The 15,693-nt window shown below is 40.5% G+C and overlaps 3 protein-coding genes across 4 annotated transcripts; 1 reads left to right on the plus strand and 2 right to left on the minus strand.

Annotated features, from left to right (window-relative positions):
- The first annotated feature begins 1,209 nt into the window (after positions 1-1,209).
- LOC141600153 (uncharacterized) lies at positions 1,210-3,710 on the plus strand. Of its 2 annotated transcripts, none has more exons than XM_074420340.1 (2): positions 1,210-1,414; positions 2,892-3,710. In XM_074420340.1, the coding sequence occupies exons 1-2, from the start codon at positions 1,345-1,347 to the stop codon at positions 3,491-3,493; spliced, it is 672 nt and encodes a 223-aa protein (XP_074276441.1). In that variant the 5' UTR covers positions 1,210-1,344; the 3' UTR covers positions 3,494-3,710. The 2 variants fall into 2 exon arrangements, with proteins under 2 accessions (XP_074276441.1, XP_074276442.1); XM_074420341.1 differs by lacking the exon at positions 1,210-1,414 and adding an exon at positions 1,938-2,431.
- Positions 3,711-4,266: 556 nt separating this feature from the next.
- On the minus strand, positions 4,267-5,806 carry LOC141600154 (uncharacterized). Its single transcript, XM_074420342.1, has one exon. It carries the CDS (start codon positions 4,956-4,958, stop codon positions 4,626-4,628), a length of 333 nt encoding a protein of 110 aa, XP_074276443.1. The 5' UTR covers positions 4,959-5,806; the 3' UTR covers positions 4,267-4,625.
- A 104-nt stretch (positions 5,807-5,910) lies between these two features.
- Positions 5,911-7,450, minus strand: LOC141600152 (ylmG homolog protein 2, chloroplastic). Its single transcript, XM_074420339.1, has 3 exons — positions 7,094-7,450; positions 6,634-6,833; positions 5,911-6,386 (listed from the first exon to the last, which is right to left on the minus strand). The coding sequence occupies exons 1-3, from the start codon at positions 7,430-7,432 to the stop codon at positions 6,137-6,139; spliced, it is 789 nt and encodes a 262-aa protein (XP_074276440.1). The 5' UTR covers positions 7,433-7,450; the 3' UTR covers positions 5,911-6,136.
- Positions 7,451-15,693: the final 8,243 nt, after the last annotated feature.

A 15,693-nucleotide genomic window follows, 5' to 3' on the forward strand; every position in this document is an offset into this window, starting at 1 on the left:
CCCACAACTTACGAAGGGATGATACTTGACACCGCCAACTATCGCACGCATTGACGCATCACCAACTCATCGCACGCACCACCAGCCACAAATTATCTACCCTCGAAACCACCACTCAAAGCCTCCAAATACCATAAAACATCAACAAATGTACTCAAAAACCACCCTACGAGCGGATCCGGAATTATGGTGGCTAAAGGAGAGATAGTGGAGGCGGTAATTGTGTGAGAGGCCGTTGAAGGAGGGCAATCGATTGAGGTGGTCATCGAAGGCGGTTTAAGGAGGTGGAAGGAGCATAGAATTTGAAATTTACAGTGCTTGGTGGTCGTGTAAAGGAGGGTGGTCGTTTGAGGTTCACGATTGATAAACATGGAGAAGGTGAAAGTGGGGTTAATTTTGGGTGGTCGGGAGTTTAGGGATTAATAAGAGTAATAGCAATTATAACTCTTTTTTTCGTTTTCTTTCTAAATTAAATAATAAATGGAATAATAACCTGGATAAACAAAGTTCTTTGGTCACCTATTCTAATTTGAGAAGATTATAGTGAAAGTTGAGTTTATTGGGAGTTAAAACGTTATTCGGAGTATTATGAGAAGATGGGTCATAGTTCAGAGTATTCCCATAAATTAACCCAATTTTAATTTCTAATAAACTGTTGTATAAAAGACTAATTGAATTTATACAACCCTTACAACATGAAAACCGTAAATTGAATTAATCGTAGTATGTTATTGTATTAAATCACAAAAGTATTACACTAGAAACAGAACAACCCGTGAATTTCACGGGTCACAAAACTAGTTGAAGGTAAAATGGGTAAATTATAATGTGAAGTGAAAAAGACAATTAAACTAGGGGGTCGTTTGGTTGCCACTTAGAAAACTTAGGCATTGGAAAATCCCATGATTTTGAAAAACATGGGTTGTTTGGTTGCCATAAATTTTAGAAAATGTAGAAATTAGAACTTCCCAGGAACTTTCAATGCCTACATGACGTGGGAAGTTGCTTACCTACTCCCCCCTTGGCCATTGGAAGTTTCTGTGGAATTTAATTCCTACATGAGCAACCAAACACTGTTCTGAAATTCACCCGAATTGGATGAGGAAACTTAATTCCCATGAATTGTGTTTTCCTAGGAAAATTAAGTTCCTTGATCAACCAAACAACCCCTAGATTTTAAAAAAGAATTAGACCAGACAAGGTTTAACAGTTAGCAGACAGGCACAAGAAACGTAATCACCGACAAATCTCCTATTTGAGTTGAGTTGATATTCTCTCCCCTTATTATCATTTATCCGGCTAGTTGATTACCAAAGGCAAAGCTAGCTAACATATTCAACAATAATGATGAAGCTGTTTGTGTGGGTTACTCTTGCTTCTCTGCTCTTCTTCTCATTCTCAGTTCATTCCCAAAGTAACCTCCCTTCTACTTTCTTTAACTTTTTACATTCTTTCTACTACTGTATTCATATTCATGCTTCTTTTATATGGCTTTCATTCATACATGATACATTGCTCTTTTTTAACTTGCTCTTTTTCTTTCTTAATTGGGTCTCTCCTTTTTTTACCAACTAGGTTTACTACTGTAATATTTATTTTCAGCAAGATCCAAGTTTTTTCAGTGTCATCATCTTTAATGTATTATGTATGCACCTAAATTCTTTATTTTTTCTTTTTTTTAGTGTAAATCTTGTGTTTGATTTACTTCGCTTAGAGTTTATCAATCAAGAATTGATAGAGTAATATTCGACTAAAATGCTTTGGGTTTACTATTACAAGCATTCCTCTATATTCTGATTGTTCATAAATCATTAAACTAAACTCGTATGAATCTGGGATTTGTAAATGCATTCCCTCCTAATAATAATAATAATAATAATAATAATAATAATAATAATAATAATAATAATAATAATAATAATAATAATTCATCTCCATTACAATGCAAATTCCAATCATCATGATATAATATCCGTCATAATTGTCAAACGGATCCAAATCATTCTATTGGTTACTTTAGGGAGTAAAATGATCCATATCACACTCTTAAATGAGATTTGTTGTTTAAGCGCATTGCTTGTAGATTCGTCTTATCACAACATATAGTAACTACATTCCCCAACATATACTCTGGTTATGTGGCAATGCTTAGTTATGATTAGTTTTATCGTTTCATAATATGAGACCATGTGCTCCGGGGTGCACCTTATGAGGGTGAGGTCAATAGCATTCTTGTGATCTTGTCTTTCCTCAGCACCGATACATTTGTGGAAGTGATTGATCCTTTTTCCTCCCATTTTCCAATTTCTTAATGATACTGGTTTTGTATAATATGTAGCCAATAGACAAAGGAAAAGGGCAAGAGAACCCTAAATGAGAGATAAGCTGTATGTCTATTGGCGGAGTTCTTCTGCAGTTCTGCAGTCATCCGGTGTGTTTAGCTACTTCACTCCTTAGCATAAGTCCTCACCTCTTTAGTTCTAATAATAATATATAGCCTAAAGGAGTAGCATTGTAGTATTAGATGTTTGAACTTAGAAGATTAAAATTTGTAATTTTGTGGGCATGTATGCATGGATTCAGCTCTTTTACTTGGCTATTTGTCACATTCTCACTATTTTGATCATTTAAGCTTCTTATCAATAAAATGCCTTGTTCATTGGACACCTGATGTGTCCCCATTTTCTATATAGACACTTAGGTCATTCGTCATTGTGTTCTCGTAGAAAGACAAGTGATATGCAAACACCAGCCAGTTGGATTTAACCCTGATCATCGTGCTGTCATGTAGGCTAACAAGGGTTCATATATGTCACTTGGAGCCTTTCATTGTTTTCCTTTTACAAGTATTATTATACAAGTTTCTGACTTGAAATATTATGTATCATCAGGCAATGTGACCAAGAATCCAGCTGATCAGCTTGTGTCCATAGTAAACGATAACAGAACAGCACACCATGCACCAGCACTATACAGCAATCCCGGGCTGGGCTGCATCGCCTTGCAATATATAAAAGCCTATGCCGGCAAGTGTGATGTTGTTGGCGGGCTGAAAGCAGAAAAGCCCGACGATTCTGAATTCGCCAAGTCTTTTGCCCCAAACTGTAATGTGGACCCTGCATCATTGGCCCAGGTCACTGGCCGTTTCCTTGGCTGCCAGTCGAAATATATCAAGCCTGATGCAGCCTTTTCAGAAATTCTGATCAAGAATGAGAAAAGCTTGAACATCTTGTACAGCAAGAACCACACTGAAATTGGAGCGGGCGTGAGTGGGTCTGATGGTGGATCCCCTTACTTCTGGTGTGTACTCTTTAGCAATGGTAAATCTAACAGCAGCTTTGTTCTTGAGGGTGGTGACGTTAAGGTGAGTAGACCCGGTTGCTTCAGTGGGGCCAACGATGACTGCAGTGGTGCTGTCAGTAGATTTGATTCTAATCTTTTCTGGAAATGCATTCTTGGTATTCTGACCGTGGTCGTGGTTTCCTTTGGATAGTGGTGCCACACGATATGGCTCATCGAAGACTCGACTATACTGCTCTGTAGGTTTATTTGGTTGACCCTTGTAATTTCATTGCCATTCTTAAATTTGTTTTGTTACTCTGTTGTATATTGAACTGAGAGAAAAGAATGTATTCTTCTGAACATTTGCGCGGCCCTAATTTCACAATACAGAGAGAACAACAAATGAGAGCAACACAATTTGATATAAACATTTTGTTTCCTCTGAGATTAACTTGCAGAATGTGGTTTTAATACTAATTGTTCATCACCTTGCACCCAATACAACAAAAAATTTAGATCAATAGATCAGCGTGGAGGCCACAGTCGCATTTCGTGATTAAAAATAAATAAAAAAAATCTGGCTATGGGACTGCACCACGACCATTTTGTAAATGTTTTGAAGGTTAGTTTCGAGTGTATTTTTAGGCAGTATCAACCAAGATTAGGCCACTTTTGTAGGAAATGTTTGGAAGTTCATTGTGAGTTTCAAGTGTATTTTAAGGCAGGATCAACCAGGATTAGGCCACTGTGAGTCTGTGACCGATTTCAAGAATTAAAGCGATATTCAATGCAATGATTGAATAATGTAGATAGCGGCTAAATTAGTTGTTCAAGTCAATAAAGAGCGGTATTCAATACCATGACTAACATAATGTGTAGATATCGCCAAACTAGTTGGTAAAGTCATTGGAGAAGATGATACTCACGATTCAGTCTCCAAACCTGTCGACATTAAAACTGAAATAGAAAGCAACAGTATTATTTGGAGAAGCAATGGTACCCTCCTTCACATTGACAGAAATTTGTACACGGATCAATAGGTAAAATCTTGGCAAGACAGTCGTAAATAAAATTTGGGCTAAGTTTTACGATTCCCACGTGAAACTCACCTCAATCTGCAGAATCACTCATCTAAACCTAAATCATACTGCAATTAATAAAAGCAACCAAAAAAAATGGCAAGGAAAGGATCGCCTCTACAGCTATCCTCTCAGGGTTTATCTTACTTTACACAAATGAAGCAACAAATGGAGCCTGAACAGCAGTTTTGACGGTGATGAGTAGGTCATGACTACCCCCACCCACTCGATAACTTTATTGGCTAACTAGCCGACATCTGCACATCATGACTTGAGTTTAAGAACAAGAATAAGAAGGGTGAGGATGAAGATAATCCCACCAGAAGATCCCCCAACCCTGTGAATCCAGTAAGCATCAAACGTGGCAAACCTGTGATCCAGGTAACAAGACACAGCAATGGCCAGGATCAAAACCAGTAGTAGTAGAGGTAAGACAACTGCAAAACTAATCACGGCCTCTTCTTCTTCTTCAACCTCGTCAGCCCCTCTCCTGTCAATGTAAAGCGGTGAGATTACCGCCAATATGGCGAATATGATCACCAAAAGCCTCTCATGTGATGAAAATCTGGCTTTCCTCCTTAGAGCAATTGAGTCCATTTCAATGAAAAAGCTACTTTGTTGTTAAAAAAATAAAAACTAGCTGCTTTAGTTTGGAGAAATATGCTTATATTGGTTGTTTCAACATTAGAAAGGAATAGAATATATGAGCATTTTAGTGGTGGTAATGCTGCTCATTGGATGACTTTTGTATGTGTTAAGGTGAAAGATTCCCCTTTGGGTGGGATTGATTTTACGTGTATCCAACGATCATCATAGCTCGGTTGGGAACCCGTTAACATCAAAATTGCCATAAAGCTCCCTTTACCCAAAAGAATACCCTAAAAACTCGATTGTGGCTCAAATATGCACTTTTTTTTAAAGATCAGAGATCTTTCTAATAAATCTAAGGATTACTGCTGGAATTTTGTAGGGAGGAAAAAGGCATCTTGCTCTTGTGAAGAGTGGACTTATGTCACTTTCCGTACAATAACATAGTTCTCAATTGTGACACTCCCTTATTGTTCAACAATTCCTTTGACAACCCAGAATATCTTGATGGTTACAAAATTGACCTTATATTTCACCCAAAAAGATTACACAAGTCTTCTGTAAAGACGTTTTGGCCCAACTTACTGTCTTACCAGTTACCACTACATACTCATCAACACAATAGAACTTGTCAAATCAGTAATTAGGCCGTTATAATAATTAACTACTCCGCAAGTGTTACACCAGCATGTTACATAAGAATTTGTGCAAATTCTAAACTTTGGTTTGATCGGGGACCATTAAAGACACTACAGTAAACTAACACGGTATTCATCTAGAGGATTTCTTCCAAAAAAAAAAAAAAAAAAACCATATTCTTCGTGGCTTATTTATGAAGTTTGTTCTCAAGAAGTTAGCAGTACTTAGGCAAAATAGCATTTTCTTCAGATGTTGGAATCAGAATCTTACCTACAGTAGTAACATTACAGTACGGCTTGGTTGGCAAATCACAATTCAAAGATTTGAGAGGATGTGTGAGACATAAATATAGCATATGCCTCACTCGGCTTAATCAATTGCAGTCTATACAAAATAAATAAAAACGGTAACAAATGACTACACAGGGAAAAAGAGGGCTTAATCATCAGAAGACAAAGTAATTCCTGATCAAAAACAAAAATTAAAAATCACTTAAAGTGAAGCCTCTTAAAAGGTAACAAGCATAATAATAAGGCAGTATGAATGCACTACTTAGGAGTGTCTTTATTACTGGATTTGTTACCCTGAAGTCTTCTCTGCCACTTGTTCTGAGCCAAGGTAAGATCTGATAAGCCAGGCTGAGATGAAACAGGTGGTGGAAGTTCAGCAGGTAGCGCAGTAGCTGCACTTGTGAATGCATTTAGGACGAGGAACGCCAATATGGGAGACAGATCCAAGGTTCCTCCAAGTGGTGGAATGATTCCACGAAAGATGTTCAAGTAGGGGTCACATAAGGTGCTGGGTATTACACACACATAATTACTCATTAGATTAACATTTCTACTTAATCTCTTGTTTTTTTCGCTTTTTTACATCATGTATTTTTGGCGAAACTCCTATTATGGGTCACTAAGGAAACAATCGCTTTGTGTTTTAAACACAGCGGGTAAGCATGTACATAGACAACCCAACTAGGTGAGTACCCTACCATTCTACCGGAGGGGGGGCACTGAGGAAATAGATAAGTTTGGAAAGATGAGTGTACCTGAGGGGGCTGACAATTTGGGGCGGAGTGTTTGGAAACCATGTCAAGACAAGCCTGACAACCAGTATAGTATTGTAAAGATTCAAGAAATTGAGAATGCCATTTGAAACCACAACCCCTGCTACAGAATCACCAGGTAGAACTGCAGCAAAGTTGTGGGTTGACAGAGAATTCAAACTCCTGTAGCTTCTCAACTGAACCTGGACAAACAAACGGAATCAGTTTACTCGGTCATTTCTTACGAAAAAGAATGGTACTCGCTAAACTGGTGCATTGAGACGGAGAGGCAAAAAGCACAAAGTGAAGGCATGCCGCATGCACCTCATAGATACAAGAATAACCATTTAATCAGGGGCGAAAAAACACATAGGAATAGGAATGATCTAAAGCCTATCCATCAAAATTAAAGAGCCATGACAGAAACAAATGAAGCAAGTAGAGAAGAAAGAGAAAGCGAAACCTGTGAGAAATGATGAAAATGGGAAGACAAAGAGAGGAGGTTGCTAAAAAGTGGGTTCTGGAGTATAAAATGGAGAAAATTATGAGCAGCAGAGGTGATTGATTTCTGTAAATTGTGGAGAGCAACAACAGGAGAAACTGGGATAATTGGGGAATTACTACTACTACTGTTGTTGTTGTTGTTGTTGTTGTTGGGTTTTGAGAAGAAGAAGGAGTGAGTTTGAACAAAGGTTGTTTGAACATTTCTTGGATACTCCATTCTCTGTGTTTCAGATTCAATGCTACCTTTCTGCCGCTCTCCTTCACCTTCAAGATAACACATTTCGGATAGGCCTCGCATCACAACATCACTCTACAGTTACAACTTTATTATATACTCCTATTTTTTTACACCTTTTTATTTTTATTATTATTATTAACAGAAATGGATAAAATCCTAGGGACGGGAGACCTACAGCGAGTAGGGTCCTAAAAGTTCACAAGAAATATAAAAACAATAAAAACGAATATAAAAACAAACAATTTGCCCTTTCCAACGCGAAAAACTTGCGTACTAAGAGCACGCACCAAGTCGAGGAGCCCTCCTTTGCATAAACCTTTTCTTCCATGATCTTAATGTTTTCCAATTGTTTAACTATTCCGCCAAAGTGGAGGGTAAAGGGTCTTTCAATGATTTACACCACAACCTAACTCTCATAAGCAATTTATTCATTGTAGAGGGCCAATAAGATATCTTGTTTTCGAAAATATCTTCCAAACAGTTACGATAAAAGTTACGGGTCATTCCCTCCCAAGTCATCTTGTTAGGGTGCAAACCCTTAGCCCACATCGGTAGAATAAAGATGGAAAATCATCTTTATAAGTGTCTACAAAATATAATAGTACGAAGCATTTTGGGAAGGAGTCCAAGAGTTGATCCGTGCGGGCTCGGCCCAAAGCGGACAATATCGTACTATTATGGGTTGTGGACACCGGTGCAGCAGAGGCTCAACACAGGATATTCACGCTTCCGCGCACAACAAGTGGTATCAGAGCCCAAGGTTCGACTTGGGCTAGACACGAGGATTCATCAGCAGGCCCAAGACTTGAAGTGCGTCATAGGTCTTGTGGGGACAGAGACCATTTGTGTACTAGAACTGTTGATCATGTGGACCCTTATCAGATTGGGTGCCATAGGTCTGGTGGGCCCTTTCCAGGTTAGATGCTAGAGACCGTTTGTGTTCTAGGACTTCTGAAGTGGCGGACCCGGTCCAGGGTATATTGGATGCAGAGGATGTTCGATATGCATGTGTAGCAAATTCCCAAGAAGGCACATGGACATGCGGGCTCAAGAGCATGTGGGGGCACTCACTTGACCAAGACATGTGGTGCAAAACATGGTGGCTCGTGGTAGCATGGTGTGTCGGCAAAGGGGAGGTTATCAAGACTTGTGATGTTTCGGGTGTCTAAAAGTTGGGGCTGTAGAGTGGGGCAGTTCTCCAAGGAGGTCAAGGTCCAAGTCAAGATGATGGTCCATGGTTTAAGGGGAGGATTTTTAGGGTGCAAACCCATGTCCCACATCGGTAGAATAAAGATGGAAGATCATCTTTATAATTATCCACAAAATATAAAAATACGAGGCCTTTTGGGAAGGAGCCCAAGAGTTAATCCGTGCGGGCTTGGTCCAAAGCGGACAATATCGTACTATTATGGGTTGTGGACACCGGTGCAGCAGAGGCGCAACACAGGATATTCACGCTTCCGCGCACAACAACTGGTATCAGAGCCCAAGGTTCGACTTGGGCTAGACACGAGGATTCATCAGCAGGCCCAAGACTTGAAGTTGTACACTGTAAGGCATGAAACTCCTAGCTCGGGGTGAATCCTTGAGCAAGTCCGGTCCAGGGCTAAATGGATGAAAGGCGTCATAGGTCTTGTGGGGACAGAGACCATTTGTGTACTAGAACTGTTGATCATGTGGACCCTTATCAGATTGGGTGCCATAGGTCTGGTGGGTCTTTTCCAAGTTAGATGCCAGAGACCGTTTGTGTTCTAGGACTTCTGAAGTGGCGGACCCGGTCCAGGGTATATTGGATGCAGAGGATGTTCGATATGCATGTGTAGCAATTTCCCAAGAAGGGCACATGGACATGCGGGCTCAAGAGCATGTGGGGGCACTCACTTGACCTGGACATGTGGTGCAAGACATAGTGGCTCGTGGTAGCATGGTGTGTCGGCAAAGGAGAGGTTATCAAGACTTGTGATGTTTCGGGTGTCCAAAAGTTGGGGCTGTAGAGTGGGGCACTTCTCCAAGGAGGTCAAGGTCCAAGTCAAGATGATGGTCCTTGGTTTAAGGGGAGGATTGTTAGGGTGCAAACCCATGTCGATATGCATGTGTAGCAAATTCCCAAGAAGGGCACATGGACATGCGGGTTCAAGAGCATGTGGGGGCACTCACTTGACCAGGACATGTGGTGCAAGACATGGTGGCTCGTGGTAGCATGGTGTGTCGTCAAAGAGGAGGTTATCAAGACTTGTGATGTTTCGGGTGTCTAAAAGTTGGGGTTGTAGAGTGGGGCAGTTCTCCAAGGAGGTCAAGGTCCAAGTCAAGATGATGGTCCTTGGTTTAAGGGGAGGATTTTTAGGGTGCAAACCCATGTCTCACATCGGTAGAATAAAGATGGAAGATCATCTTTATAATTATCCACAAAATATAATAGTACGAGGCCTTTTGGGAAGGAGCCCAAAAGTTAATCCGTGCGTGCTTGGCCCAAAGCGGACAATATCGTACTATTATGGGTTGTGGACACCGGTGCAGCAGAGGCCCAACACAGGATATTCACGCTTCCGCGCACAACAACTGGTATCAAAGCCCAAGGTTCGACTTGGGCTAGACACGAGGATTCATAGACAGGCCCAAGACTTGAAGTTGTACACAGTAAGGCATGAAACTCCTAGCTCGGGGTGAATCCTTGAGCAAGCCCAGTCCAAGGCTAAATGGATGAAAGTCGTCATAGGTCTTGTGGGGACAGAGACCATTTGTGTACTAGAACTGTTGATCAGGTGGACCCTTATCAGATTGGGTGCCATAGGTCTGGTGGGTCCTTTCCAGGTTAGATGCCAGAGACCGTTTGTGTTCTAAGACTTTTGAAGTGGCGGACCCGGTCCAGGGTATATTGGATGCAGAGGATGTTCGATATGCATTGTGTAGCAAATTCCAAAGAAGGGCACATGGACATGCGGGCTCAAGAGCATGTGGGGGTACTCACTTGACCAGGACATGTGGTGCAAGACATGGTGGCTCGTGGTAGCATGGTGTGTCGGCAAAGGGGAGGTTATCAAGACTTGTGATGTTTCGGGTGTCTAAAAGTTGGGGCTGTAGAGTGGGGCAGTTCTCCAAGGAGGTCAAGGTCCAAGTCAAGATGATGGTCCTTGGTTTAAGGGGAGGATTGTTAGGGTGGAAACCCATGTCGATATGCATGTGTAGCAAATTCCCAAGAAGGGCACATGGACATGCGGGCTCAAGAGCATGTGGGGGCACTAACTTGACCAGGACATGTGGTGCAAGACATGGTGGCTCGTGGTAGCATGGTGTGTCGGCAAAGGGGAGGTTATCAAGACTTGTGATGTTTCGGATGTCTAAAAGTTGGGGCTGTAGAGTGGGGCAGTTCTCCAAGGAGGTCATGGTCCAAGTCAAGATGATGGTCCTTGGTTTAAGGGGAGGATTTTTAGGGTGCAAACCCATGTCCCACATCGGTAGAATAAAGATGGAAGATCATCTTTATAATTATCCACAAAATATAATAGTACGAGGCCTTTTGGGAAGGAGCCCAAGAGTTAATCCGTGCGTTCTTGGCCCAAAGCGGACAATATCGTACTATTATGGGTTGTGGACAACGGTGTAGCAGAGGCCCAACATAGGATATTCACGCTTCCGCGCACAACAACTGGTATCAGACCCCAAGGTTCGACTTGGGCTAGACACGAGGATTCATCAGCAAGCCCAAGACTTGAAGTTGTACACTGTAAGGCATGAAACTCCTAGCTCGGGGTGAATCCTTGAGCAAGCCCGGTCCAGTGCTAAATAGATGAAAGGCGTCATAGGTCTTGTGGGGACAGAGACCATTTGTGTATTTGAACTGTTGATCAGGTGGACCCTTATCAGATTGGGTGCCACAGGTCTGGTGGATCCTTTCCAGGTTAGATGCCAGAGACCGTTTGTGTTCTAGGACTTCTGAAGTGGCGGACCCGGTCCAGGGTATATTGGATGCAGTGGATGTTCGATATGCATGTGTAGCAAATTCCCAAGAAGGACACATGGACTTGCGGGCTCAAGAGCATGTGGGGGCACTCACTTGACCAGGACATGTGGTGCATGACATGGTGGCACGTGGTAGCATGGTGTGTCGGCAAAGGGGAGGTTATCAAGACTTGTGATGTTTCGGGTGTCTAAAAGTTGAGGCTGTAGAGTGGGGCAGTCTCCAAGGAGGTCAAGGTCCAAGTCAAGATGATGGTCCTTGGTTTAAGGGGAGGATTGTTAGGGTGCAAACCCATGTCGATATGCATGTGTAGCAAATTCCCAAGAAGGGCACATGGACATGCGGGCTCAAGAGCATGTGGGGGCACTCACTTGACCAGGACATGTGGTGCAAGATATGGTGGCTCGTGGTAGCATGATGTGTCGGCAAATGGGAGGTTATCAAGACTTGTGATGTTTCGGGTGTCTAAAAGTTGGGGCTGTAGAGTGGGCCAGTTCTCCAATGAGGTCAAGGTCCAAGTCAAGATGATGGTCCTTGGTTTAAGGGGAGGATTTTTAGGGTGCAAACCCATGTCCCACATCGGTAGAATAAAGATGGAAGATCATCTTTATAATTATCCACAAAATATAATAGTACGAGGCCTTTTGGGAAGGAGCCCAAGAGTAAATCCGTGCGGGCTTGGACCAAAGCGGACAATATCGTAATATTCACGCTTCCACTTATTGTGCGAAAGCGTGAAATATCCCGTGTTGGGCCTCTGCTGCACCTGTGTCCACTGTCCATAATAGTATGATATTGTCTGCATTTGTGTCCACTGCCTCTGCTGCATAGTCGTTCGAACGACGACTATCAGAATCAAGGCACAAACCCAACAAATCTCCACCTTGACTTGAATTCTCTCACAAACAGACAGATGTACAAGATGCATTCCCATAAATGCTAGATGTACCAGAAATCTCTTCTCCCTTCCCCCTCAGATATTGCCCATAAGAGGGCAATTACAGACTGCGAATATTTAGCAAGTCCAAACAATGTTGGAACTTGGTATGCGGAACTGGCTTGGTGAACATGTCAGCTGGGTTATCAGCGGTACCCACTTTGTTCACCTTAATCCTCTTCTCATTTCTCAGAAAGTGATATCTCACATCTATATGTTTAGTCCTCTCATGATGGACTTGATCTTTAGCCAAGCATATTGCACTAAGACTATCACAAAATACAATAGCTTGCTCCTGATGTAGACCCAGATCACTGACCAATCCTTTTAACCAGATACCCTCTTTAGCTGCTGCAGTCAAGGCCATATACTCTGCTTCAGTAGTAGACAAAGTAACTGTTGGCTGCAATGTAGCCTTCCAACTGACGACTTAACCACCAAGAGTGAAAACATAACCAGTCATAGATTGTCTGTTGTCAACATCTTCTGCATAATCAGAATCTGAGTACCCTGACACAAGGCACTCTCCATCACCTCCATAAATGAGACCAACATAAGATGTACCCTTAAGGTACCGGAAAATCCTCTTCACAGCTTGCCAGTGCTCTTTACCTGAATCACCCATAAACCGGCTCACCACATTGACCGACTGTGCTAGATTAGGTCTAGTGCAGACCATAGCATACATTAAGCTACCCACTGCACTAGAGTACGAAACTCGGGACATGTACTCCCTTTCTTCAGCTGACTTAGGTGAGAAAGCAACAGACAAATGTGCATTCGATGCACTATGAGTATCTATGGATTTAGCTGTAGAAATGCCAAACCTTGCTAGCACCTTCTGAATATAGCCTTTCTAAGATAAGAAAAGCTTCTTCTTGCTCCTATCCATGTAGATCTCCATTCCCAGAATTTTTCTTGCTGCACCCAAATCTTTCATTTCAAATTCAGCAATGAGAAGACCCTTCAATTTATGAACATCAGACTTGCTCTCTGCAGCTATCAACATATCGTCTAAATATAGGATCAGATAGATCAGAGACCCATTCTTCACCTTGTTGTAATAAACACAACAATCATACGGACTCCTAATATAGCCAATCTCCAACATGTAGCTATTGAACCTTTTATACCACTGCCTCGGAGACTGTTTTAGTCCATATAAGGACTTCTTCAGCTTACAAACGTAGTCTTCTTTACCCGGAATCTAGAAACCGTCTGGCTGAGTCATGTATATCTCTTCTTCCAACTCTCCATGTAGGAAAGCTGTCTCCACATATAGCCGTTGGAGTTCTAAATCCTGATGTGCAACTATTGCTAGTAGCACTCTGATGGAAGTATGTCTGACCACTGGCGAAAATATTTCATTGTAGCCTACCCCCTCTTTCTGACTGAACCCACGAGCTACCAATTGAGCTTTATACCTTATACCCTCAGCAGCAGTCTCTCCTTGAGGCTTCTTGGATAATTCCCAGGTCTGATTCTTTTAAAGTGACTCCATCTCATCTCCCATGGCAAAGAAGCCATTGGGCGGTCGAACATGTAGTCGCTTCTTTGAAAGTGGATGGCTCATGTAAGTTAGGATCCACCTCCTCAAGAACTCCGAAGTGCATAACCCACCATATCTTTAAAACCAAGTCTATTCGGAGGCTTCCCAAAATTAGGTCGATTGACCGCTCACGGCCAAACTCTGCGATTCGAATCGGTAATGAAGAATCTGATGGTACAGATTCAGATTCGGACTGTAGTGGTTGATCTTCTTCATGTGGTACACTCTCATCAAGAATGTCTTACTGCTCCACCTGTTTATCAACACTACTACTACTACTACTATCTGACAAAATATAAGACTTCACAGTAGGATTAACCATAGAATTTTCACCAAAGACAACATTTCTACTCAAAATAACCCTACACTCAGATGGAGACCAGATGCAGTATCCCTTGACACCATCCCCATAGCCCATGAATACTCCCTTTTTAGCTCGTGGCTCAAGCTTACCCTCATTAACATGATAATAAGCAGTACTACCAAAAGCTCTTAAAATAGAATAGTCAGTAGACTTAGCAGACCACATCTCAAATGGAGTTTTGAGATTCAGACTTGTGTGAGATCCCCGATTTATCGAGATAGCATGTTTGTACTAATCGCTTCGCCTAATCTTCTTGTTAGTCCAAAGATTAGAGAGCATGCACCTTGCCCTCTCCGGAAGTGTCCGTGCATTCGCTCTGCTACACCATTTTTTGAGGTGTATCTCGGACCGTGTACGATGTCTAGCAATCCCTTCGTTCTTGCGAAACTCGTCGAACTCGAACAACAAAACTCTAGGTCAGTTATCGATTCATGACCTCTTGACCTTCTTCCCGGTTTGATTCTCCGTTAATGCCTTCCACTGCTTAAAATGAGTGAAGGCTTCGTTTTTGTGCTTCATCAAATAAATCCAAGTCTTCGTGGAATAATCATCAATAATAATAATAATAATAATAATAATAATAATAATAATAATAATAATAATAATAATAATAATAATAATAATTTTATTATTATTATTATTATTATTATTATTATTATTATTACTATTACTATTACTATTACTATTACTATTATTATTATTATTGTTATTGTTATTACTATTATTATTGTTATTACTATTATTATTATTATTGCTATTATTATTATTATTGCTATTATTATTATTGCTATTATTATTATTATTATTATTATTATTATTATTATTATTATTATTATTATTATTATTATTATTATTATTATTATTATTATTATTATTATTATTATTATTATTATTATTATTATTATTATTATTATTATTATTATTATTATTATTATTATTATTATTATTATTATTATTATTATTATTATTATTATTATTATTATTATTACATACTCCCCTACCCGTCCCCTCACTCTTTCTTCCTCTTCTTTGTTTTCGGATAAACAAACAGAAACAATAAACCATATACATACACCATCGTCGTCCGAGCTAAAAACCCAGATTCCGACTTTATTCCTCCACCGTTTCCCATTATTTTTGTAACACCCGCAAAATTCTCATTTTGACATTTATAATTTATTTAACCGTTCAATTGCATTATTTTATATTTTTAAATTATTTAATTTAATTAATTCATTTTAAGCACGAATTTTATAAAAAGAATATTCTAAAACTTAATTTATATAAAAATACGTATTTTAGTCGGACAAAGAATAATAGTGACAAATGATAATATTAGTTTCCGTCTCAAGTTAATATAGACTCGAGACATTATTTCGACTAGCTTAGACCGTCACATTTCCTTCTAGCAAAGATCGTCGCATTTCTCTTATAAAGCTATTTCAATTCGGACCAACCCGATTCCGACAACACACCCTCTTACACCCTAACTTTGTTATTATTATTATTGTTA

The sequence above is a fragment of the Silene latifolia genome, chromosome 9, assembly GCF_048544455.1.
Source record: "Silene latifolia isolate original U9 population chromosome 9, ASM4854445v1, whole genome shotgun sequence".
In the NCBI taxonomy this organism is placed as follows: Eukaryota; Viridiplantae; Streptophyta; class Magnoliopsida; order Caryophyllales; family Caryophyllaceae; genus Silene; species Silene latifolia.

Bases quoted from the DNA above. Each gene is read 5' to 3' on its own strand.
- LOC141600153 (XM_074420340.1), top strand. From the start codon at position 1,345: ATGATGAAGCTGTTTGTGTGGGTTACTCTTGCTTCTCTGCTCTTCTTC. The intron at 1,415-2,891 runs GTAACCTCCCTT...ATGTATCATCAG, and splicing joins ATTCTCAGTTCATTCCCAAA to GCAATGTGACCAAGAATCCA.
- LOC141600154 (XM_074420342.1), bottom strand. From the start codon at position 4,958: ATGGACTCAATTGCTCTAAGGAGGAAAGCCAGATTTTCATCACATGAG.
- LOC141600152 (XM_074420339.1), bottom strand. From the start codon at position 7,432: ATGCGAGGCCTATCCGAAATGTGTTATCTTGAAGGTGAAGGAGAGCGG. The intron at 6,834-7,093 runs GTTTCGCTTTCT...TTGTTTGTCCAG, and splicing joins ATTTTCATCATTTCTCACAG to GTTCAGTTGAGAAGCTACAG. The intron at 6,387-6,633 runs GTACACTCATCT...TGTAATACCCAG, and splicing joins CAAATTGTCAGCCCCCTCAG to CACCTTATGTGACCCCTACT.